Source organism: Ornithorhynchus anatinus, chromosome 3, assembly GCF_004115215.2.
Source record: "Ornithorhynchus anatinus isolate Pmale09 chromosome 3, mOrnAna1.pri.v4, whole genome shotgun sequence".
NCBI classification, from domain to species: domain Eukaryota; kingdom Metazoa; phylum Chordata; class Mammalia; order Monotremata; family Ornithorhynchidae; genus Ornithorhynchus; species Ornithorhynchus anatinus.
Window position 1 is genome coordinate 113,311,451 of NC_041730.1, and position 25,149 is coordinate 113,336,599.

The 25,149-nt window shown below is 45.7% G+C and overlaps 1 protein-coding gene across 1 annotated transcript in view; it reads right to left on the reverse strand.

Moving 5' to 3' along the window:
• Positions 1–25,149, reverse strand: part of LOC100681967 (heparan-alpha-glucosaminide N-acetyltransferase-like) — a 377,018-nt gene that overhangs the window by 58,255 nt on the left and 293,614 nt on the right. The window contains 2 exon segments of the mRNA XM_029059391.2: positions 11,483–11,569; positions 13,345–13,471. Coding sequence (XP_028915224.1) covers positions 11,483–11,569; positions 13,345–13,471 — 214 coding nt within the window.

Genomic DNA, 25,149 nt, shown 5'->3' on the forward strand with positions numbered 1-25,149 from the left:
CTAGGCTTTTTCACAGTTACAAACCAACTCCTGAAATGGCCTGCGTTGCCTGAAGATAGGTCAGGGATATTTTTATTTATCCATTCATTCGCTCCTACTTATTGAGCACTTACTGTGTGCAAAGCACTGTACTAAGCACTTGAGAAAGTACACTATAACAACAAACAGAGACAGTCTTGCCCACAATTAAGCTCACAGTCTATGGGGGAAGACAGGCACTAATATAAATACATAAATCAATAGATTAACTAACTAAATAAATATATTGGCTTACCTTAGTTCTTTGAGTGCCTCAAAGGGCACCATGTTCATGAGTGTGCTTAGAAAGTCTTATTAATGAAGCTTATAATTCATAAGGTTATGATATCTTCTAAAACCCCTTCATGTCAGCAAGAAATAAGAAAAAAAAACAAGTGTCCCTACCACACCCTATGTGTTACGACTCTTGGAGGGTCTCTTTACCCTCTTTGGGGTAAGCTGAATTTAATTCAGAAAATCAGAGTTCATTCATGTTCCCTGGGGTCCGTGTTTTCCAACTGATTCTCACGCCAGCCCTTCCACTGTGGGCAGCAGATGTGTCTGTTATATTGACTGACAGACACGTGCACTAGTGCACCTGCCAACTCCACTTGGGATGGCAACAGTCCTCCCCTTCCTCAATGCTTTCGAGGAGGACCTCGTATACATCCGCACCCTCATTCCCCCCAGCCTCCTTGCCCCCTCTGACAGATATACATCAATCAATCAGATTTACTGAGCACTTACTATGTGCACAGCACTGAACTAAGCACTTGGGAGAGTACAGTACGGCAGAGCTAACGTTCCGTACCCGCAATAAGTTACATTTACTCAGTTAGTAAGCAATAGACTTGAAGTCCCAAGGCTGTAAGCTACTTGTGGACCAGGAATGTGTCCACCAACACTGTTGCATTGTGCTCTTCAATGAGCATACCACAGTGCTCTGCACATGGTAAGCGCTTGATGAATATCGGTGATCGACTGATTGATTTCAATAAATGAGTCAATGGTATTTATTGAGAGCTTACTATGTGCAGACCACTGTTCTAATGCCCTACTGAGAGCTCACCTCCTCCAAGAGGCCTTCCCAGACTAAGCTTCCCCTTTTCCCTCTGCTCCCTCTGCTGCCTCTCTACCCCGACTTCACCTCCCCTCAGCTAAGCCCCCTTTTCCCCCCCTTTCCCTCCGCTCCTCCCCTTCTCCCTTCCCCTCCCCTCAGCACTGTGTTCGTCCGCTCATTGTATATATTTTCATTACCCTATTAATTTTGTTAATGAGATGTACATCACCTTGATTCTATTTGTTGCTATCGTTTTAATGAGATGTTCATCCCCTTGATCCTACTTATTGCTATTGTTTCTGTCTATCTCCCCCGATTAGACAGTAAGCCCGTCACTGGGCAGGGACTGTCTCTATCTGTTGCCGATTTGTCCATTCCAAGCGCTTAGTACAGTGCTCTGCACATAGTAAGCGCTCAATAAATACTATTGAATGAATGAATAACAGCTCAGGAGAGAACAATACAATAGAATTAGCTGACATAGTCCCTGCTCATAACAAGCTTACAGTCTAGAGGGGGAGACCGACAGATTGAGGGGGAACCTGGAATTGGGAACTAAATGTACCGAAGGTAAGTCCCCTCTAGACTATTAGCTCACTGTGGGCAGGAAACATTTCTACCAACATGTCTACCAACGCTTTTACAGTGTACTCTCCCAAACAGTACAGTGAAGCAGCGTGATCTATTTGAGAAGCAGCATGGCCTAGTGGAAAGAGGGCAAGCAGCGTGGCTCAGTGGAAAGAGCCTGGGCTTTGGAGTCAGAGGTCATGGGTTCGACTCCCGGCTCTGCCACTTGTCAGCTGTGTGACTCTGGGCAGGTCACTTAACTTCTCTGTGCCTCAGTTACCTCATCTGTAAAATGGGGATTAACTGTGAGCCTCACCTGGGACGACCTGATTACCCTTGTATCTCCCCCAGCGCTTAGAACAGTGCTCTGCACGTAGTAAGCGCTTAACAAATACCAACATTATTATTATTAAAGAGCGTGGACTTCATTCATTCATTCAGTAGCATTTATTGAGCACTTACTGTGTGCAGATCACTACACTAAGCGCTCGCAAAGTATAATTCAGCAACAAATAGAGACAATCCCTACCCAACAATAGGCTCACAGCCTAGAAGGGCTTGAGAGTCAGAGAACGTGGGTTCTAATCCCGGCTCTACTGTTTATCTGCTGTGTGACCTTGGGTAAGTCACTTAACTTCTCTGCGCCTCAGTTACCTCATCTGTAAAATGGAGCTTAAGACTGGGAGCCCCATTCCAAGTACTTAGGACAGAGCTCTGCACAGAGTAAGTGCTCAATAAATACGATTGAATGAATGAATGTGGGACAACCTGATTACCTTGGATCTACCCCAGCTCTAAGAACATACTTGGCACCAAGTAAGTGATTAACAAATACCGTAATTATGATTATTACAGTGTTCTGTACACAGTAAGTGCTCAATAAATACCATTGAATGATTAAAAAGAGATCACCTCTGCTAAACTGCAAGCTCCTTGAGGGCAGTGTAGGCCTCCTTTTTGTATAATAATGATGATATTTGTTAAGCACTTACTATGTGCTCGGGAGAGTACAATATAACAGAGTTGGTAGACACATGTCCTGCTCATACTAAGCTAGAGGACACGATAGCGGCTCAGTAAGTGCCACTTGTTGAAAAACACATTTGATTGATTGAAAAACAGCAACAGGTGAATTCTCCTTGGTGCTTTGCATGAAGAAACCAGGTTCCTCACAAAATAAACACTTTCTTGTCCCAAATGAGAAGTAACCTCTTGCCATCAATCAATCCATCGGTGATATTTATTTAGCGCTTACTGTGTGCAGAGCACCGTACTAAGGAACTGGGAGAGTAAAATGCAACAGAACTGGTAGCCATCATCAGCAAGAGAATAGCTACCCTCCAAGAATAAATTCCCTAGATCAGATTTCACGGGTTACCAAGTGCATCGAAAATTGTGACTGTCTTCAACTCAAGCGTGGCAACAATTGAACTCCCTGCCCTTGGGAATTTGTTCAAGATTTTTCACAGAACTGGAGAAGGGAAATACTTAAGGCTGCAAAGTGAAAGCAAAATAGTTAAAGGAGGCACATGCCAGATTTCTCATCGGTCATTATTCTTTTACTAAGGACATTTAGTGGCTGAAGTCATTTCCTACTGATGAGAATTCAAAATGAATGACATTTAGATTCCTGCAACCAGGAAGGTTTATCATCTCCTCTCCTGAGCCTTCCTGGCTTTATCGATTTAGAAAACAGAATATTTTTTTTTTTTCTGTAGAAGAAAAAGTAGATTTTGGAGCTGAGCGAACTGAAGGGCACAACACGTCCTTGACAGCTCTGGTTCCAAATGACTTCAAAGGTGATATCGAGATGAGACAGGACTCATAGGATTAAAAAAAGTCATGAATGCCAAAAAAAACCCCACGGTTTCGGCCACTGAGAAGTCTCCTTTGTAAATAGCAGGGGCTAATTTGACTACAAGTTTGACGTTGGTCAGCATTCTGCTCTTTCAGAAGCAGCGTGGCTTAGTGGAAAGAGCCTGGGCTTGGGAGTCAGAGGTCATGAGTTTGAATTCCGGCTCTGCCACTTAGCTGTGTGACTGTGGGCAAGTCATTGAGCAGCGTGGCTCAGTGGAAAGAGCCTGGGCTTTGGAGTCGGAGGTCATGGGTTCGACTCCCGACTCTGCCCCTTGTCAGCTGTGTGACTGTGGGCAAGTCACTTCACTTCTCTGGGCCTCAGTTCCCTCATCTGTAAAATGGGGATTAACTGTGAGCCTCACGTGGGACGACCTGATGACCCTGTATCTCCTCAGCGCTTAGAACAGTGCTCTGCACATAGTAAGCGCTTAACAAATACCAACTTTATTACTATTATTATTAAAAGGAATTATGCTATCTAATAAAATGACCTTAGCAATGGCTAGATTATAGCCAAATGGCTAAAGGCCTCCCACTCTCTTACTCATTGTACTGGATCCCAACCCGCTTCCTAGAGTTGAGCAGGATACATTTAGCTAGAAAGTCTTTTTCTGGAATCTCCAGTCACTGTCTTCCTGTTTTTATCCCTCTCTTCATTAAATTGTATCCACTGTGGTTCCCTGCCTCCATCTGGCAGGGATCACAGGAATGCCTTTCTGACTATAATCAATAAAAGAGCAACCTGGTTCCCTGGACTAAACAGTGGGGTGATGATTAGGATGTCAAAGGTTCTGAGTGAAGTTAAGTCCCAGAGGAAAGTTTGTTCCATGCCGTTGTGCTCTTGGATGTTGTGCCAGAGGTGAGCCTGGTGGCTCAGTGGAAAGAGCCCGGGCTTGGGAGTCAGAGGTCATGGGTTCGAATCCCGGCTCTGCCACTTGTCAGCTGTGTGACTGTGGGCAAGTCACTTCACTTCTCTGTGCCTCAGTGACCTCATCTGTCAAATGGGGATTAACTGTGAGCCTCACGTGGGACGACCTGATTACCCTGTATCTACCCCAGCGCTTAGAACAGTGCTCTGCACATAGTAAGCGCTTAACAAATACCAACATTATTATGGAGTCACTAGAGTAGGACTGATGGTGAATAGGCTTGGTGGATAGGGAACCTGTCTACCAACTCTGTTCTTTACTCTCCCAAGAGCTTAGTACAGTGTTCCGCATTGAGTAAGTCCTCAATAAATACAATTGTTTGATTGATTGTTGTCAAAAACAAAAGACACTCTTTTGGGTGGTATTTGTTAAGTGCTCATTATGTGCCAGGCACTGTTCTAAGCCCTGGGCTCGATACGAGCTAATCGGTTTGGACACAGTCTTCATCTCCATTTCACAGATGAAGTAACTGAGGTACAGTGAAGTTAAGTGACTTGTCCAAGGTCATATAGCAGATAAATGGCAGAGTTGGAATTAAAACCCAGATCTTCTGACTCCCAGGCCTGTGCTCTTTGCACTAGGCCATGCTGCTTCCACCTTGAACTGTAGAGATTTGCCCAGACATGAATCAGAAACTGTGGGATTCCCTTTATTTTCTGTCAACAGTCTCATCCATTTGGCATGGAAAAACGGTTTTCTTTTTGCACCCTTGGGCCTCATAGAACTAGTAATAGTAATAATAATGAAATGATGATGATGATGATAATAATTCTGCTACTGAATAACTGCTATGTGCCAAACAATGTAGTAAGTGCTGGGATAGATAAAATATAATCAGGTCAGACACAGTCCCTGTTCCACAAGGGTCTCACAGTCTAAAGAGATAGAGAACAAGTATTTCATCCCCATTTTACAGACGAGGAAACTGAGGCACAGAGAAGTCAAGCGACTTGCCCAAGATCATGCTGCAGGCAGGTTGGCAGAGTTGGGATTAGAACCTAGGTCTAGTAACAATTGTAGTAACTGTATTTACTGAGGGTCAACTGAGCGCAACACACTGTACTAAGCACTTAGGAGAGCACAGTGGGAGCAAAACATGTTCCTCCCCCATGTAAGCGTACTGCAGAAGACTTTCGGAACTATTTATAAATAAGGGGAGCCTCAAGGAGAATGAGGATCTGGTAGGTAATGGAGAGAATGTGCCAGGATAGTGGAAGGTCTTCTGCTGGGGGGCGGGGGTTTGTAACAGAGGGTCAGCTTTGCTAGCTGTCCGAGCGATATAAAAAAGTTTTGGTTAAGTCTTTTTTTTTTCCTTGCATCGCCCCGCTCTCTCCCTGCATTCCCCAGGCTCAACACCCCCCCTTTACCCACCTCCTCCTAGAACCCTTTTTTAAAACCCATCCCTCTGCCCCGTAGCTCTCGGGAGAGCCCCCCCCCGCAACTGATGCCTCCTTAACAACAATAATAATAACGATGGTGTTTGTTAAGTGCTTACTATGTGCCAGGCGCTGTTCTAAACTCTGGGGTAGATACGAGGTAATCAGGTCGGACCCGGTCCCTGTCCCACATAGGCCTCACAGTCTTAATCCTCATTTTACAGATGAGAGACCTGAGATCCAGAGGAGTGATGTGACTTGCCCAAGGTTACACAGCGGACAGGTGGTCAAGCCGGGATTTGAACCCAGGTCCTTCTGACTTCCAGGATGAGGCTCTAATCACTAGGTGACACTGCTTCTCTTGACCAGGTTCTTTTTTTAAAAAAAAAACAGTCCCAGTCTTCCTCATTCAGGCCTTCTCCCTGCTGCCTCAGCAGGTCCAACTCAACCCTGGCCACCCCAACTGGGGCTGGGGTGAGCACGGCAGCTCCCTTATGCCCTTCCCCACCCCAAACCCCACCATGTTCTCCTTAAAGAGAATGGGGATGGGGAGGACGGGAAGGAGGTCTGACCTCTGGTCCTGATTGGAGCAGGCGTAGGCCTGGGGGTGGGGGAGTCCATCAATCAGTCAGTCAATCATATTTATGAGTGCTTACTCTATGCAGAGCACTGTACTAAGCGCTAGGGAGAATACAATCCAACACTATAACGGACACATTCCCTGCCCAAAAGAAATGGGACTTTCTAAGGTTTGGGTAGGGCAGGAAGAAATGGGGACCTGACTGACTAAAGGAAAGCAGTGTGGCCTAGTAGAAAATGTATCGTCCTGGGAGTCAGGAGATCTGGGTTCTAGTCTCAGCTCCACCCCTTGCCTTGGGTGAGTCGCCCCCTCCTACCTCTCCTCCCTCCTCTCTTTCCACCGCCCACCCCGCACGCTCCGCTCCTCCGCCGCCCGCCTCCTCACCGTCCCCCGGTCTCGCCCGTCCCGCCGTCGACCCCCGGGCCGCGTCCTCCCACGGCCCTGGAACGCCCTCCCTCCTCACCCCTGCCAAACTCATTCTCTTCCCCTCTTCAAAACCCTACTTAAAGCTCACCTCCTCCAAGAGGCCTTCCCAGACTGCACTCCCCTTTTCCCTCTGCTCCCTCTGCTCCCCCTGCTCCCCCTCTACCCCCCCTTCACCTCTCCTCAGCTAAGCCCCCTTTTCCTCCCTTTCCCTCTGCTCCCCCCCCGCTCCCCTCAGCACCGTACTCATCCGCTCAACTGTATATATTTTCATTACCCTATTTATTTTGTTAATGAGATGTACATCACCTGGATTCTATTTATTTGCTATTGTTCTTGTCTGTCCGTCTCCCCCGATTAGACCGTAAGCCCATCAGAGGGCAGGGACCGTCTCTATCTGTTACCGATTTGTACATTCCAAGCGCTTAGTACAGTGCTCTGCACATAGTAAGCGCTCAGTAAATACTATTGAATGAACGAATGAATGAATTTGAGGCAGAAACAGAGTTAGGTCAAAGCCTGCGTGAGTAGCTGCTTTCCTCTTACACTTACATTTTCTGTCTACTAACAGGTCACATTTTTCTTCACCTCCAAGTTGGCACTGAAGTTTCAAAACTGCATCACTAGAGATTATATCATTCATATTTAAAAATTAAAACAGGCCTCAGCAAAGACCTTGCGAATGAGGCAATATTTTGCAAGTGTGTGTGTTTATGAGAGAGACAGCCCTGGGAGAGGGACAGGGAAAGGAAGAAGAAGAGGAGAGGGGAAAAGGAGCTGATTTTTAAAGGCTACTTAACAACAAATGAGAAATCCTAAGGGAAACTTCATTGATCGCTTCAGCTCTTTCACCCAGCTGAAGACCCTTCGGACAAGAGAAAACTGAACTATAGTTGTAACTATAGTGAACTATAGTCACTCAGCTGTGTGACTTTGGGCAAGTCACTTAACTTCTCGGTGCCTCGGTGACCTCATCTGTAAAATGAGGATTGAGACTGTGAGCCCCACGTGGGACAACCTGATTCCCCTGTGTCTACCCCAGTGCTTAGAACGGTGCTCGGCAAATAGTAAGCGCTTAACAAATACCAACATTATTAAGTTGGTGAGCGGAAGGTCCGTATAGATTGGTAGTCTCTGAACCCGAAGTTGTACTAATAAGAGGATAAGATCCATAGAATCTCACTATTTTGTAAAAGGCAACTTTTTCAAGAAACAGAGCAATCATCCTTCTTCAGAATCATGATCAAGTCGGTTCTTTTTCTTACTTTTCACTCTGTGGCTTCTTGTTTGCATCTCACCCTTGCGCTTAGATTTGTGCCCTTTATTCCCTGTCCCGCCCCCCCCCCCAACATTAACATACATCTCTGTAATTTATTTTAATGTCTGTCTCCCCCCCAGACTGTAAGCTCCTCGTGGGTACAGAACATGTCTATCAACTCCGCTGTATTGAATTCTCCTAAGTGCTTAGCACATGCTCTGCGCATAATAGCACTCAGTAAGTATGATTGAAAGATTGTTGGATTGCTTCTTAAACCACACAGGAAGTGGGAAGCGTGGGGAGGAACAGCGAGGAGGACTGGTTTAGCCAGCCTTATCGATGGATTTCCCAATATTCAGCAACTCTTCCCAAGAGCAAAGGGAAAGGGAGGTAAAGTTGATGATAATGCTTCCCACCTGGCAAAGGCCAGGAGTCAAGTGGTCTAAAGCCATGAGGAAAGGGCAACATTTTTCTGGGTCCAGAGCCTGCCGGGTCAGCTTTCATTTCTGCCCCTGGGATTTCTGAGTGTCTAAGAAAGGCTTGTTGGGAAGCAGCGTGGCTTAGTGGACAGAGCTCAGGCCTGGGAGTCAGCAGGAGCTGTCTCTAATCCCGACTCTGTTACGTGTCTGCTATTTGGGTGACCCTGGGTGAGTCACTTAACTTCTCTGGGCCTCAGGTACCTCATCTGAAAAATGGGAAATAGGAATGGAAGCCCAGTGGGAGACGGGGACTGTGTCCATCCTGTTTTAACTTGTATCCAGAGCTTAGGACAGTGTTTGGTGCATAATAAGTGCTTAACAAGTACCGTAGTTATTATTATTAGCGGTCTCAGTTGCCCTGGGAGCTTCTTCAAAATGGAAAAAAAAAATAGGAGAGGCACCAGACTTTACTCGGGAGGAGTTTGTAGAATCTCAACTTTTGGGGTGTGAGGCCAGCTGGAGAGGGCACTGAGAGTGGGGAAGTTGCAGGGAAGTTGATTCAGGGATGCAGGGGTATAGGGAGGCAGGGACCACAAGACAGCCATGGGATTGGAGGTGAAGAAAAGAGCTGCGAGGAAAGCCCAGCAAGTGACAGTGGGATGGGGTCTCCCCCTCTGGATTATGTATTCATTCATATTAATGTCTTTCTCCCCTTTTAGAGTGTAGCTCATTTTGGGCAGAGAATGTGTCTATTATATTGTACTCTCCCAAGAGCTTAGTACCGTGCTCCGCATACAGTAAGTGCTTAATAAATACAATGAATGAATGAATGGAAGTGAGCGCGCAATAAATACCACTGATTGATTGATTGATTGATGAGGGGGAAGGGCCAAGTGATAATAAGCCTAGTTTACTTGGGAAGCGTGTAGGTCTAGGCACAAAGAATTGCTTATCAGTTGATCAGTCCATCCTATTTACCGAACATTTACTGTGTGCAGAGAACTGTGCTAAGTGTTTGGGAGAGTACAGTGTAAAAATAAACAGGCAGATTCCCTGCCCACAATAAGCTTATATTCTAGCGGCACATAGAATGAGGAAGTTAAAGACATCCTGGGGTCATGGAAATCCCAACTTTCTATCTATTTTCTCCCTCCTCCAACCTCTGCCCTCCCCCTATTTTTAACTCAGAGTGGCACAGGCTCCTGTGCCAGCTTCTTAGCCAACTGACCGACCCCAACCTGTGCTCTAAACTCCAGGTCCTGGACATGTAGTTCTCCTCAAGTTGAGAATTTGGGGTCGAGGGTGCCCAGGATGCTTTGTTTCCTTCCTGAATCCACTGGTGGGCAGCCCAGATCTAGTCTGGCTGAAAAATTACACAAAAGTCCTATCTGAAGCAGCATGGCGTAGTGGATAGGGCTCGGGCCTGGGAGTCAGAAGCTCACGCGTTCTAATCCCAGCTCTGCCACTCGTCTGCTGTGGATCTTGGGCAAGTTACTTCACTTCGCTGGGCCTCAGTTACCTCAGTGGCAAAGTGAGGTTTGAGATTGTGAGCCCACTTGGGACAGGGACTGTTCCCAACCCTATCTGCTTGTATCCACCCCGATATGCTTGTAATAATGTTGGTATTTGTTAAGCGCTTACTATGTGCCTAGCACTGTTCTAAGCGCTTGGGTAGATACACGGTAATCAGGTCCCATGCGGGGCTCACAGTCTTAATCCCCATTTTCCAGATGAGGTAACTGAGGCACAGAGAAGTTAAGTCACTTGCACCAAGTCACACAGCTGACAAGCGGCGGAGCTGGGATTAGAACCCATGACCTCTGACTCCTAAGCCCGTGCTCTTTCCACTGAGCCACGCTGCTCGTATTCACCTCAGTGCTTAGACAAGTGCCTGGCACATAGTAAGTGCTTAATAAATACTATTATTATTATTATCCATCTCAGTGCTTAGTACAATGCCCAGCACATAGTAAGTGCTGAGCAAATCCGATTATTATTATTATTCCAAATGCTCTTTTTCCCATTTGGCCTTTCCAAATAGAAATTGATGGAAAAGATGTTCATTTGCTCAGTTATTTGTAAAGCGAGTTTAAATTGTAGTGCAAGGCTTGAATATATGAAAATGTTGGCATTTGTTAAGCGCTTACTATGTTCCGATCACTGTTCTAAGCCCTGGGGTAGATACAGGCCAATCAGGTTGTCCCATGTGGGGCTCACAATTTTAATCACTCTTTTACAGATGAAGTAACTGAGACGCAGAAAAGTTATGTGGCTTGCCCAAGGTCACACAGCAGACAAGTGGCGGAGCTAAGATTAGAACCCACGTCCTCTGACTCCCAAGCCCGTGCTCTTTCAACTAAGCCACGCTGCTTCAGGAAGTCAAAGGCAATGAGAGGAGAGAGTTCCTTTAAGTCTGCCTATCAACCGTTTGAATTTGGGGAGGAGGCAGAGAGAAGAGAGCTGGTAAATCTCAGACCACTGACGGCTGATAGGAGAGTTGCTTGATGAGCTTCCAACATATAAGTGTTTTTCCACTGATAATGAATGGGGTGTCTGTGTGCGTGGCGGGGAGGTGCTTCAGGTACATTAGTTACCTAGATATACTCTTCTCGCCGTGTTTGCTGTTCTTTCTCTTGATGCGTCCGGTGAGGTCCTTCACAAGTGGAGTACTTAGAGATTAAAATCCCACATCCACCGTGACTCACCCAGCTCAACTATCTCTTCGGAGGCCAACGGTTATAAATCATCGGTCTGGTGAGGACTACGTCATTCGAATGAATGACGCAGACCTATTTATTTTTTTTACCGTACCCTCAGAAAGTAGGGACTCGGTATCAATCCAAGCCAACTAATAGCCTCGTCCTAAAGGTCAGATCATCTCAAATCGCTTTTCAAGTCGGTCCTACCTGGATGGCTCCATTTGAAAAAAAAAAAACCCAACAGAAAACAAATGTCAGAAGTGCAGTGCTACTAGTGTCCAACTGTTGCAACCTACCTGAAGCCCAAAGAAAGCCATCACCACGGAGTTAATTGTGCCCAAGACACCTTCGGGATCGAAAGGTTCTGTCGTCTTGTACAGTTCCTGAAACAAAGGACGGAGACTTTGGGTCAAAACTAGAATTTGTGAATCGATTCCTACCCATCCTTGGCATTCTTATATACATATATACATATATGTTTATTTGATTGTATGTTCAACTACTATAAGCACATCTAGCCGTACTAAAATTCTAAAATCACATATTGAAGAGGCTTTCCCCAACTAATCCTTTATTTCCCCTACTCCCTCTCCTTTCTGAGTTGCCCTTCCAACTGAAGAGTTGGATCTGTAAAATAAGGATTAACTGTGAGCCTCACGTGGGACAACCTGATTCCTCACCCCCAGCGCTTAGAACAGTGCTCTGCACATAGAAAGCGCTTAACAAATACCAACATTATTATTATTATCTGTGCTCTTTAAGCATTTTATATTCATCCCGCTCTTAGTCCTACAGCACTAATGTGCATATCTGTAATTTATCTTATTAATAATAATAATGTTGGTATTTGTTAAGCACTTACTATGTGCAGAGCACTGTTCTAAGCGCTGGGGTAGATACAGGGTAATCAGGTTGTCCCACGTGAAGCTCACAGTAAATCCCCATTTTACAGATGAGGTAACTGAGGCACAGAGAAGTGAAGTGACTTGTCCACAATCACAAAACTGACAAGTGGCAGAGCCGGGAGTCGAACCCATGACCTCTGCCTCCGAAGCCCAGGCTCTTTCCACTGTGCCACGCTGCTTCCGTGGCTCAGTGGAAATGCCTATCTCCCCCTCTAGACTGCAAGCTCCTTGTGGGCAGGGAACTCTAACGTACTATCTACTCTTCCAAGCACTTAGTAAAGTGCTCTGCATAAAATAAGTGCTCAATAAATGCCTCTGATTGATCGACTGATTGATTTTGACCACTCATAAATTTTTGTCTGTCTCCTTCTTTAGGGTGTGTTGTTCTTCTGCGTGGGGAGTGTGGCTCTTCTTTATTCTCTACTTCCTCAGCCCCTACCGCAGTGCACTACACCAAGGGGTCACTTAATAAATAATATTATTACCTCTATTATTATATTGTGGCTGAAGTGAGGGTTTTCTCCTCTTCCAAGTGAGAGTTTGGTTTTCTCTGCTTTCTTTCCCATATTCTCTCAAATGAGCTAGTTATTTAAAACATGGTGGGGAAGGAACCACCACATCTATGGCCACCAGCAGCCAATTCTGATTTCCTCATTTCCTATTCTGACGGCTTCTACGGGAGCAGGACTCTGACAGGGGAAGAGACCATTCGGTCCCCACGGCCCTCGTCCCGCTGCCTTCCCAAACCGTAGCCACGGAATGGGTGGGAATCGTGAACACCATGACGTGCCAAAACAATTTAAGGAGGAGAAGAGCAATTTGGCAGCTGGGGAATGGAAAGATGGGTGTGAGCCCAGCTGGCTCAGTCCTGGACCTGAGCCCTTGCCATTAATTTTGTCACCCTTTATTAATGGGTAACTAGGGAATGCTGAGTCTGACAAGTCTCCAAACCTGAAAATATGCCTTAGAGGGAACTGTTTATTAGCCTGGATACCCTTTGATGGGGACACTGAGTTTCTGAGTTTTTAACCGGGGTCAAAAACCCAAGCCCAGTTAAACACAGCTGAAGATCCAACGAGGTCTGTAGGACGTGGTGGTCATAACGTCTGCCACCCCATGTAAACCGGGTTGGGAATCTCCACCAAATTGGACTCTCTGAGGCCACGACGAATCAGATAATGGATCAGGAGGAAAACGTGAAGATCGTCAATAACGAAACCCAGCAGGTTCATCGAAGCTAAACTTAAAATTACCTTACAAGTTGGATAGTGATAAATGTGATTTTCTCCAAGAAGCCACTTATCGATATAAGCTGCAGCTCCACCTGTGCAGTTGGGGTACTTCCCGTCATCTCCGATCCCTCCAGGACCCAGGTAGCCTCTGTGGATCCCAAATTTTAAAAGTTAATTCCAGCACTCAGATTTCTCCTCTTGCCTCCATTCCTTTTCACAGACTCTCCTTTATTCCAGGAGCAAGCTCCCATTTCCCCATCAGCAGTCCACCTCAGCCAAGATCAAAACTCGTTTTAAAAATCCCACCTCTCCCAAGAAGTGTGCCCTGATCCACTCATTTCCATCATCTCCCAAAATATGACTGTTAGCACCACCCAGAAGAACACAGGTCTGGGAGTCAGTGGGTATTGTCCTCGATTTCCCGAAGGGGAAATATTGGAGCATTTGGACCTAATTATCCAACCTAATTATCTCGAATATGCCCCAGTGCTAAGTACAGTGCCTGGCACATAGGAAGTGCTTAACAAATACCATTCAAGAAAGGAAATGGAGTGTTTAAATCCAGAGAGTTTAGATCAGAGATTTCTTACACATCTCAAGCCTGCGGACTCATATAACTTAGCCAGGTCTTCCTGACTTCCAGAGAAGTGAACTGCTTCCTTAGATCGTTCAAGGGATGGACAGCCTGAAAGCTTGGTTGGATCCTGGCCTCCCTGTGAGCTGGGAGAGGGAGAAAGGACTGGAGGATTTGTTTTTAATTGCTATTTTTAATGGTATTTAATTGCTATTTTTAATGGTATTTGTTAAGGTCTTACTATGTCCCAAGCACTTTACTAAGCACTGGGGTTAACACAAGATAATTAGGTTAATCAATTAATGTTGGCATATGTTAAGCACTTACTACGTGCAGAGCACTGCTCTAAGTGCGGGGGTAGATACAGGGGAATGAGGTTGTCCCACGTGAGGCTCACAGTCTTCACCCCCAACTGCACAGGTTTCAGATGAGGGAACTGAGGCACAGAGAAGTGAAGTGACTCACCCACAGTCACACAGCTGACAAGAGGCAGAGTCGGGATTCGAACCCATGACCTCTGACTCCCAAGCCCGGGCTCTTTCCACTGAGCCACGCTGCTTCTTCTTCTAGGTTGGACACAGTTGAAGTCCCTCACGGGACTCACAGTCTTAATCCCCATTTTACAGATGAGGTAACTGAGACACAAGGAACTTTAGTGACTTGCCCGTGGTCCATAACAGACAAGTGGCAGAGCCACGATTAGAACCCAGGCCCTCTGACTCCCTTTCCACCAAAGTCTTCACGCCTGTAATTCATGATTTTTAATGCATACTGGCAATGGCTGATTTCACAATGGGTTCCAGAATGGCAAAAGAGGGGTGAGTGGGAAGCACTTTTTCTTCATCATCATCATTATCTTCACCATCACAAAATATTTAAATATTTATAGTGATAATACAAGGTATCTACACACTTCTCTTCATTGTAATTCGTGCCCAACATTGCAACATAATAATTGATGCAATGGCAGTGAAAGTGATGATGGCAGCAAAAGACTGAAGATGCTTCAGAAATGGTCAGGATGCCTTTTTTTATTTCTCTTCATTTTAATTACGAATAACAAAAGAGAAAGGTTCAGTGGAGCTCAGTGGAGAGAGAGTAGCTCAACAAAACAAGTGGTAGAGAAATTTTTGTCATCCTCCTCCCACAACACAATTCATTTCTCTCCTGAAAGGAGGGTGAGCTATTACATTCATAATATAATGAACATATTACACATGAGAAGCAGCGTGACTCAGTGGAAAGAGCCCGGGCTTGGGAGTCAGAGGTCAAGGGTTCTAATCCCAGCTCCGCCACTCGTCAGCTGTGTGACCTCGAGCAAATCACTTAACTTCTCTATACCTCAGTTACCTCATCTGTTAAATGGGGATGAAGACTGTGAACCCTACATAGGACAACCCGATTACCTATTATCTATCCCAGCGCTTGGCACATAGTCAGCGTTTAACAAATACCAACATTATTATTACTATTACACAATAAATAAGAACTGTATAATCATTTAAACTTTTTAATCAGAAAGCTTGGAAGACCATAAGAAGAAATATGAGAAGCATGCCTGAGAGGAGTAATGGAAAGAGGAAGGCCCTGTGAGTCAGGAGAGTCGGGTTCTAATCCTGACTCCACCATTTGCCTGCTGTGTGACCTTGAGTGAGTCACTTAATGCTCCTGTGCCTCAGTTCCTCACTTGTAAAAGGGATATTAAAGATCTATTCTCCCTCCTCCTTAGACTGTGAGCTTCATGTGGGGCAGAGACTACGCGGGATCTGATTGCACTGTATCTATCCCAGTGCTTAGTAAACAGCTTATCACATAGCAAGTACTTAACAAAAATTACAAATAAATTTTAGTGACTCTGGATAGCAGAAAGATACATCGAGCTCTGCCCACAAGACTGGATTGCTGCACTGATCCAATATCCAGGCCTGAACCAGCAGGACATCCGGAAGCCTAGAATTATTATTATTACTAATTTTATTAATTATTCCTAACACTACTACTAATAATAATAATTGTGGTATTTGTTCAGCACTTACTATGTGCCAGACACTGTGCCAAGCACTGGGATAGATACAAGATAATCGGGTTGCACACAGATCCTTTCCCGTATGGGACTCACAGTCTTAATCCCTATTTTACAGATGGGGAAACAGGCAGAGAAATGAAGTGACTTGTCCAAGGTCATCCAGCAGACAGGTGGCAGAGTCGGGATTAGAATCCAGGTCCTCTTCCTCCCGGGCCCGTGTTCTTTCCACTAGGCCATGCTGCATCTCATTGGCAAATGACTTGGAATTAGAATTAGCAAATGATAGGACTGTGTCCTATCATTCATTCAGACGTATTTATTGAACACTTGTCGCGTGCAGAACTCTGTACTAAGCACTTGGGAGAGTAGAGGTCAACAATAAACAGACATATTCCCTGCCCACAGTGAGCTAGTTTCAAGGAAAGTTGGATCAATGCATGGGTGAGAGGTTTAGCATGAATCACAAGAGGGAAAGTTAGGGATATGGAGAGGAAAGTTAGGATGGTTAGATGGATGGATGAACGTCAAGGAAGGTAACTAGTGCGTTGTTCTTCCAAAAATCTGATTATCACTGTCAGATAGAGAATCTTGAGGTGCGCGGAGTTTGGCGTGATGCAATCATGACGGTTCTTATGTCTTTTATGCTCACACAGAAGCTGGATAGGTCATTTCTTTAATGGCATCTGTAAAGTGCTGACTATGTGCCAGCAGATTCTGTACTAAGTGCTGGGGTAGGAAGAAGTTAATCAGGTTGGACACAGTCCCTGTCCCACGTGGGTTTAAGCGGCCAGCTGAGTCACTGTATGTTCCGGAAGACGGACGGGGGGTCGGTGTTTTACCCCAGAACGCCCGGTGGCCACTGGGCCCTACGGGAGAATCAACTGTGTCAACTGCCTGTGCCTTACCCGCCTCATCCCTCGCACTACGTGGGTCTCTAGGCCGCTGCTGTCTCGCGAGGAGATGAGGAGAGGGGAGGAGTGGTCGTGTCTCCGGTTCGCCAGTGCTTACCCCCCTGCTCCCCTGTCCGATGACACCCCCATCCCCCACTGCCCAGCATTCACCAGAGGCCGCTTGCCCACGTCCTGCCTCTGGCCTGGAACAGTAAGAATAATGATTATGGTACTTGTTAAGCGCTTATTATTTGCCAAGCACCGTTCTAGATTCTGGGTAGATACAAGTTTAGCAGGTTGGACACATGGGGCTCACTCTCTTAATCCCCATTTTACAGATGAGGTAACTGAGACCCAAAGAAGTTATGGGACTTGTCCAAGGTCACCCAGCAGACATGTGGCAGAGACAGGATTAGAACCCACGTCCTTCTGACTTCCAGGCCCGTGTTCTCCCTCCTCAAATCCAACAGACAATTACTCTCCCCCTGTTTCTAAGCCTTACTGAAGTCACATCTCTTCAGAAGGCCTTCCCTGACAAAGCCCTCCTTTCCTCTTCGCCCATCTCCTTCTGCGTCACCCTGACCCGCTCCCTTTATTCATCCCGCCTCCCAGCCCCCATAGCCGCTTTGTAAATATCTATAATACATCTATTTATATTAATGTCCACCTCCCCCCCTTTTAAACTGTCGGCTCACTGTGGGCAGGGAAAGTGTCCGTTTATTGTTATAGTCTACTCTCCCAGCGCTTCGTACAGTGTTCCGCACACAGTAAGCATTCAGTAAATATGACTGATTGAAGGAGGTGGAGGATCAGCAGCTGAACAACCCCAGACTTAAGACGGACTGAGGATTTTAGAGATCCCACATTGGGTTCGCTCCCCCCACATCCCTCTCGCCCTATCTCCGGGACAGTTCTGCCTCACGTTCAGCCCACTGGGCCACCTGCACTTAATCTAAGAGAAGGGATGAGACTTCCCTGCCTCCTGGGGCCAGGTCTCTCTCTGTGCAAGGTTCCGCGCACAGTAAGCTCTCAATAAACACGCCCGAATGAAGTCCACGTCTGTCTTTCCAGGGGAATGGTCTTCCTGGGCCTTGAACCGTGTCTGCAGAGCATTCGAAGTTATGACCCTCGGGAACCGCACAGAATCTTCTGTCTTCCTGAAAAACTCTATGGATCCGCTACCAGAACGACGGCAGATGGAGGTGCGGCGTCCTGGGGGAGACGTGTCCACGGAGTCGCTCTGGGTCGGAGTCGACTCGACAGCATAAGACAAGTCTTTCTGAGGGAAGCCCTCCGTCACGGAGGAGGCTCTGCCCCTTTGCCCATCGTCCTTCTTAGGGCGACATGTGTGAGCCGGCCTCTCCTATTCCCGATCTGTGGTGACTCCGTTACACCTCATCAACATTCCACATCTGTCTATCTCACCACCGACCCCTCACCCACATCCTGCCTCAGGCCCGGAACGCCTTCCTCCTTCATATCCGACAGATGATCACCCTCCCCACCTTCAAAGAATTATTAAAAGCACATCTTCTTCAAGTGGCCTCCCCGACTAAGTCCTCATCTCCCACTCCCTTCTGTATCACCCTTGCTCTTGGAGTTGCACTGTTTATTCGGCACCCCCGCAGCCTCACATCACCGATATACATATCTGTAATTTATTTATTTATATTAAAGTCTGTCTTCCCCACTAGACTGTAAGCTGGTGTAGGCAGAAGCATGCCTACCAACTCCGCTATATTGTACTCTCCTAAGAGCTTAGCTCCTAAGAGCTTCTGTTGCCGACTTGTTCATTCCAAGCGCTTAGTACAGTGCTCTGCACATAGTAAGCGCTCAATAAATACTATTGAATGAATGAATGAATAGTACAGTCCTCTCCACACAATAAGTGCTCGATAAATACAATTGATGGATTGATATTCCTGTGCTGATTTTCCTTTGTTTTAACAACGAAACACCAGGTGACAAATTAATAATATTTATAATAAGTCTGGCTTCCATTCTGCTCACCTTTCCACCCCCACCCTCATCTAGGATTCACTCATTCAGTAGTATTTACTGAGCGCTTACTGTGTGCAGAGCACTGTACTAAGCGCTTGGCAAGTATAGTGTACATTTATAAGTCTTTGGCACCAACCCCAAAGGGAGGAGTGGAGCTACTTTTCAATAATCCAGAGTCCTCACTCCGTACGTATTAGAAGGAAGACAGAGTGTTTTATTATTTGAAAAGTCATCCTGGGTGATTTATGGCTTCTTATTAGCCGCCTCCTAGTGAGATATTAGACTATCATACTCTGTCGTGGTCAATCTGAGGTAGGAAACGCGCTGCATTTATCTTTCCTCGGTATCCAGGGCACTTCTTTTCCTCTATTGGTTTTCTTTGGCATATCATTTCCTCAAAATCAATTTCAGTCAGATCTGTACTGACTTAGTACAGGGTGGGTTACAGTGTCCCTTCACCTACTTCCCAGTTTCTGGAAGATATTGGATTTCAACTTTTTGTGAACAAAGAGGGCTGCTCAGTTAACTACAGGTTGTGGAATCCCATTAGATTGTAAACACCTTTAGGTCAGGTATCCTGTCACCTACTCTACTGTGTTGCATTCTCCCAAGCACTTAGTACAGTAATCTGAACCCAGGAAGTGCTCAATAAATACCATTGATTGAGTGACTGATTGATTAAGCTTCTCCACACTGTAAATCTGTTTTGGGCCGGGAACAGGTCTACCAACTCTGTTAGACTGTATTCTACCATGCTCTTAGCACAGTGCTCTGCACACAGTAAGAGCTCAGTAAATACCACTGATTGATCGATGTACAAGGAGAGAATCTAGGAAGAAAGTAGGATGGTCGGTTTAGCCAAAAACGGCCATCACCTTTGTGGAATAATAATTATGGTATTTGTTAAGTGCTAACTATGTGCAAGGCACTCTACTAAGTGCTGGGAGGGGTACAGAGAAGCAGCACGGCTTAATGGAAAGAGCAGGGGCTTGGGAGACAGAAGTCGTGGGTTCTAATCCCGGTCCCCTGCCACTTGTCAGCTGTGTGACTTTGGGCACGTCACTTAACTCATCTGCGCCTCAGTTACCTCATCTGTAGAATGGGGATTAAGACTGTGAGCCCCACGTGGGACAATCGCATAACCTTCTATCCCAGTGCTTAGAACAGTGCTTGGCACATAGTAAGCGCCTAACAAACACTAATTATTATTATTACAAGCAACTCAGGTCAAACACAGTCCCTGTCCCTCCTGTGGCTCACAGTCCCAATCCCCATTTTACGGATGAGGTAACCGAGGCTCGGAGGAGTGACGTGACTTGCCCAAGGTCACGCAGCAGACAAATGGCAGAGCTGGGATCAGAACCCATGACCTTCTGACTCCCAGGCCCGTGTTCTATCCACTATACTATGCTGCTTCCCTAATCCTTCCCTTCTGAGCCTTTTCAGCCACACAGACCCCAGGAGGGAAATTCACCATCAACGGCAACTTCTCCAAATAGGAGGGACAACTAAATATCTAAGAAATCTACCCCATTTTTTTTTTTTTCACTGCCTGTAGACCTGGGAGCCGGCAGGCGAGATGAATTAATAGTAGTGATGGATCAAACATGAGGCAACATGGCACCCCCATCCAAACGTGGGTCCTCGGCTGTACAGTTTAGCCAGAATCAGGCCAAGAGTGCGGCCTATGGGTGGGTGAAGCGGAGGATGGAAAGGAAACATCACGGCTTAATGGAAGGCACATGGACCAGAGAGCCAGAGAATCTGGATTCTAATCCCGGCTCTGCCACTTCCCTGGGTGACCTTAATTTCTCCTTGCCTCAGTTTCCTCATCTGTTTCCTCACTTGATTTCTTTGTGCCTCAGTTTCCTCATCTGTAAAATGGGGATTAAATACTTCCTACTTAGACTGTGAGTTCCATGTGGGAAAGAGACTTTATCCAATCTGATTACCTTGAATCTACCTCGGGGCTTACTAGTGTCTGGCACATAGTAATCACTGAACAAATACCACAGTTATTATTATTATATAAAAACCAAAAGTATGATTAATAATGACGATAAGCAGCGTGGCTCAGTGGAAAGAGCCCGGGCTTGGGAGCCAGAGGTCACGGGTTCGAATACTGACTTTGCCACTCGTCAGCTTTGTGACTGTGGGCAAGTCACTTCACTTCTCTGGCCCTCAGTTCCCTCGTCTGTAAAATGGGGATGAAGACTGTGAGCCTCACGTGGGACAACCTGAAGACCCTGTATCTACCCCAGCACTTAGAACAGTGCTCTGCACAGAGTAAGCGCTTAACAAATACCAACATTATTTATTATAATTACTACTATCAATCGATGGCATTTATTGCACATTTTCTCTTTGCGGTCACTGTATGAGGCCCTTTGGATGATACAGTACAACACAGCTGATAGGACCATTCCTTGCCCTCAAGGAGCTTACTATGTAGAGGGGGAGACGGACTTAAAATAAATAATAGAAATCAATCAAGAAATCGATCAGAGATATTTACTGAGCTCTTACTGTGTACACAGTACTCTACTAAGCACTTGGGAGAGTACGATACAACAGAGTTGGTAGACACGTTCTCTGCCCACAGTGAGCTTACGGTCTACAGAGGGTGACAGACATTAAAATAATAATAATGATAATAATGTTGGTATTTGTTAAGCGCTTACTATGTGCAGAGCACTGTTCTAAGAGCTGGGGGAGATACAGGGTAATCGGGTCGTCCCACGTGAGGCTCACAGTTAATCCCCATATGACAGCTGAGGGAACTGAGGCACAGAGAAGTTAAGCGACTTGCCCACAGTCACACAGCTGACAAGTGGCAGAGCCGGGATTCGAACTCATGACCTCTGACTCCCGAGCCCGGGGGTCTTTCGGCTGAGCCGTAAAGAAATAAATTATGGATATGCATAAGTGATCTGAACTGAGGGTAGGGTGAGTGCCAAATGCCCAAAGGGGACAGATCCAAATGCGAAGACAACATAGAAGGGAGAGGGATTTGGGGAAAAGAGGGCTTAATCGGAGAAAGCCGCTTGGAGGAGAAATGAGCTTCATAAGGTTTCGAAGCCGGGAAGAGTGGTCGTCTGGCATAAGTGGAGGGGAAGGGTGCTCCAGGTCAGCGGGAGGACATGGGAAAAGGCTCAAGGTGAGAGAGATGAGATGGAGGCACAGTGAGCAGGCTGGTGTTAGAAAAATGAATGAACAGGCTGGGCCATAGTAGATCAGCGAGGTAAAATAGTAGAAGGCAAGCTGATTTAGTTGTTTTGTTTGTTTTTAATGGTATTTGTTAAGTGCTTACTATGTGCCAGGCACTAGACTAAGCTCGGGGGTAGAATCAAGACAATCAGGTTGGACACAGTCCATGTCCCACATGGGGGTCACCGTTTTAATCCCAATTTTATAGATTCATTCATTCAGTCGTATTTAGTGAGTGCTTACTGTGTGCAGAGCACTGTCTAAGCGCTAGGGAAAGTACATCACGGCAATAAAGAAAGACAGTCCCTGCCCACACTGAGCTCACAGTCTAGAGGTATGGAGACGGCAGTGCAAGTAAACAGACATCAATATAAATAAATGAAATCACAGGTAAGTGTTGTGGGGCAGGGAGGGGGGGAAGAGCAAAGGGAGCAAGTCAGGGTTACGTAGAAGAGGGCGGGAGTTGAGGTAAAATGGGGCTTAGATGAGATCACTGAGGCGTAGAGTTGTGAAGCCCAAGGTCACACGCAACAGATCAGTGGCAGAGCTGGGATTAGAATCCAGGTCTTCTGGCTCCCAGGCTTGTGCTCTTTCCGCTAGGCCACACTCCCTCTCCTTTCCCTCTCAGCTCAAAATCAAGACGGTCACCAACAGAACAGAGAGAACGTCTGCTTCAGTTATTAAGTAAACAACGTTCCTCTCCCCAGAAAGCAGTGTCACGGATAGAGTTCTGAACTGGGAGCCAGAAAGCTCCAGTTTGGTTTGTGATTTGTTTTCTCCTATTCTGAGCCTCAGCAACTCCATCCATAAAATGGGGAGTCCATCATTAATGTACCTCACAGCGACTGTCAAAGTGGTGACCGTTTAAAAAATAATTGGAAGTCCCTTTGCCAGATGCAAACTAAATACTCATTTACCTTATTTTTAATTGGTGTTTGTTTTTTTTTTTTCCCTGGTGAGAGAGTTCCTGAATAATCATGAAAAAGAGAAAATATAGACCAATATCTGAGGAGGAGGAAATTGGGGGATTTTCGTCTTGTAATAACTTGCTTTGGGAAGCTGTTCCCTGGGGACAATGGACTGATCTTCATCTTTCATTATTTACAAAGACTTGCCACTTCCTCCAAAAAAAAAAAAAAACCAAAACACCAAGGTTTCAGAGGCTTTTTTTCTTAATCAATATGATCAATTAAACACGTTCTAAACAAAGGTGATCTGGAAGCTCAACTAGAAAACCCACCATTTGAAAGTCTTTTCTTTTCAAAGTGCTGTTTCTAAAAGGAATTAATGGTATTTGTGTCTGCATGTTAGCCCTTTGGGGAATAAAGAGATATATGGGTTTGTGAGCCAGCAATCCACTTTACTGAAATATTTCCTTCTTGTCCGTGTGCCTCCATGGGAGGTAGACAAACATCATAAGTGGATTTGTGTCAGGGGGTGGAAGGATCACTCAAGTGAGCCCAGACATCCCTTTTACAAAATAAAAACAAAGCAGAAGCTTATCGGAGCTTTAGACCTATCTTCTTCGTCTCCAGTCTTAATCCTCAACATTTAGTGAAGTTACAGCCTTATGTCTTGCTTACACCAACTTACACCCAGTCATTTTTGAAACATCTATCAACAGAACACCAAGACAACACCTATATGACATTTAAAATATTTAAAGATTTCACTTCGCAAATTTCTTATTAAAACAAGTACCCAGCATCAAGATGGCAGCTGCCAAGGAAGTTGCCATCTGGACATTCAGCATCATCTGCTATAAAAATCCCTGCAGTTGTGGTATGCCAACTTTGCATATGACTAGTTCTCACTAGACATGAACATAGGTGAGAAATAGCAAGCTCCTTCCTACACTGAGACTTGCAACATTTTTTGTGTTTTCCCATGTAGGATGAGACCAGATAAACAAGTAGTTAACTTCTGCCATGACTCCAATTCTCTCCTACCATCAATCAATCAGTCAATGGTATTTAATGAGCGCTTACTATGTGCAGAGCACCTTACTAAGGGCTCGGGAGAGTACAATCCGGTTGCCGATTTGTCCATCCCAAGCGCTTAGTACAGTGCTCTGCACATAGTAAGCGCTCAATAAATACTATTGAATGAATGAATGAATACAATATAACAGAAGTAGCAGATACGTCCCCTGCCCGGGATGAGTTTAATTTACACTAAAATCTTCCCTCTGAATGACCCGGATCAGCGAGAATTATTGCCATCGTAATTCTGATCAAGTCGCAACTTACTACTCTCCCGCTTCAATTAATCCATCCATCAATCATATTTTTATTGAGCATTGTGTGCAGAGCGCTATACTAAACGCTTGGGAGAGTACAAAATAACAGAGTTGGTAGACGTGTTGCCTGCCTAGGGTGAGCTTCCAGTACAACTGGAGCAGCTCTGTTCAGCTTCCTCTAGACTGGGAGCTCGTCGTGGGCAGGAATGTGTCTGTCGTTATATTGTACTCTCCCAAGCGCTTAGTACAGTGCTTTGCGCATAGTACACGCTCAATAAATAGGATGGAATGAATGCTCAGGGGGTGCCTGCCCCGGAACCACTATTATTTGCTGACTGTGGCAGCAAGCCATGGAATTCTAACTCCAAGTTGCCTCAACTGTCTTTTATTTAAGGTGCCTGGGATGATTCTGATGGAGAGAAACCTAAAGAGTGATAGGATTATTGCTGCTATCAGAAACCATTAAAGCATTTTACTGCAGACATAAATGGATTTGTGTTGTAGACTAAAGGGTCACGACACTTATCCCCAAAAGATGTCCCAGATGCAAGCAGAGGGAAATGGAGAACAGAATTAAAAATCCTTTCAAATGTTTCGCCGTGTAGCTGCCTGGTTCGGGGTGGTCTCTTAGCAACCAAGTACCCTGTGCGATGGAGGGGTTTTACAGCTACACGGACTCAGATTCTTTCACACAGGAAATATATGTCGCACGAGGAAACCAACACGAGGACCGTCAGCTTTCAAAGATAAGTCTAAAATCCCAGGCGTTGCTGCCAGCGAGACCGAGACCTAGGAGGCCCCAAGGAAGGTCCGGGCTTGGTTTAGCCAATCCTCGTCCACGTAGCTGACGTATTTTTCCTCCCAACCTGGACATGTTCACGGCCGAGCT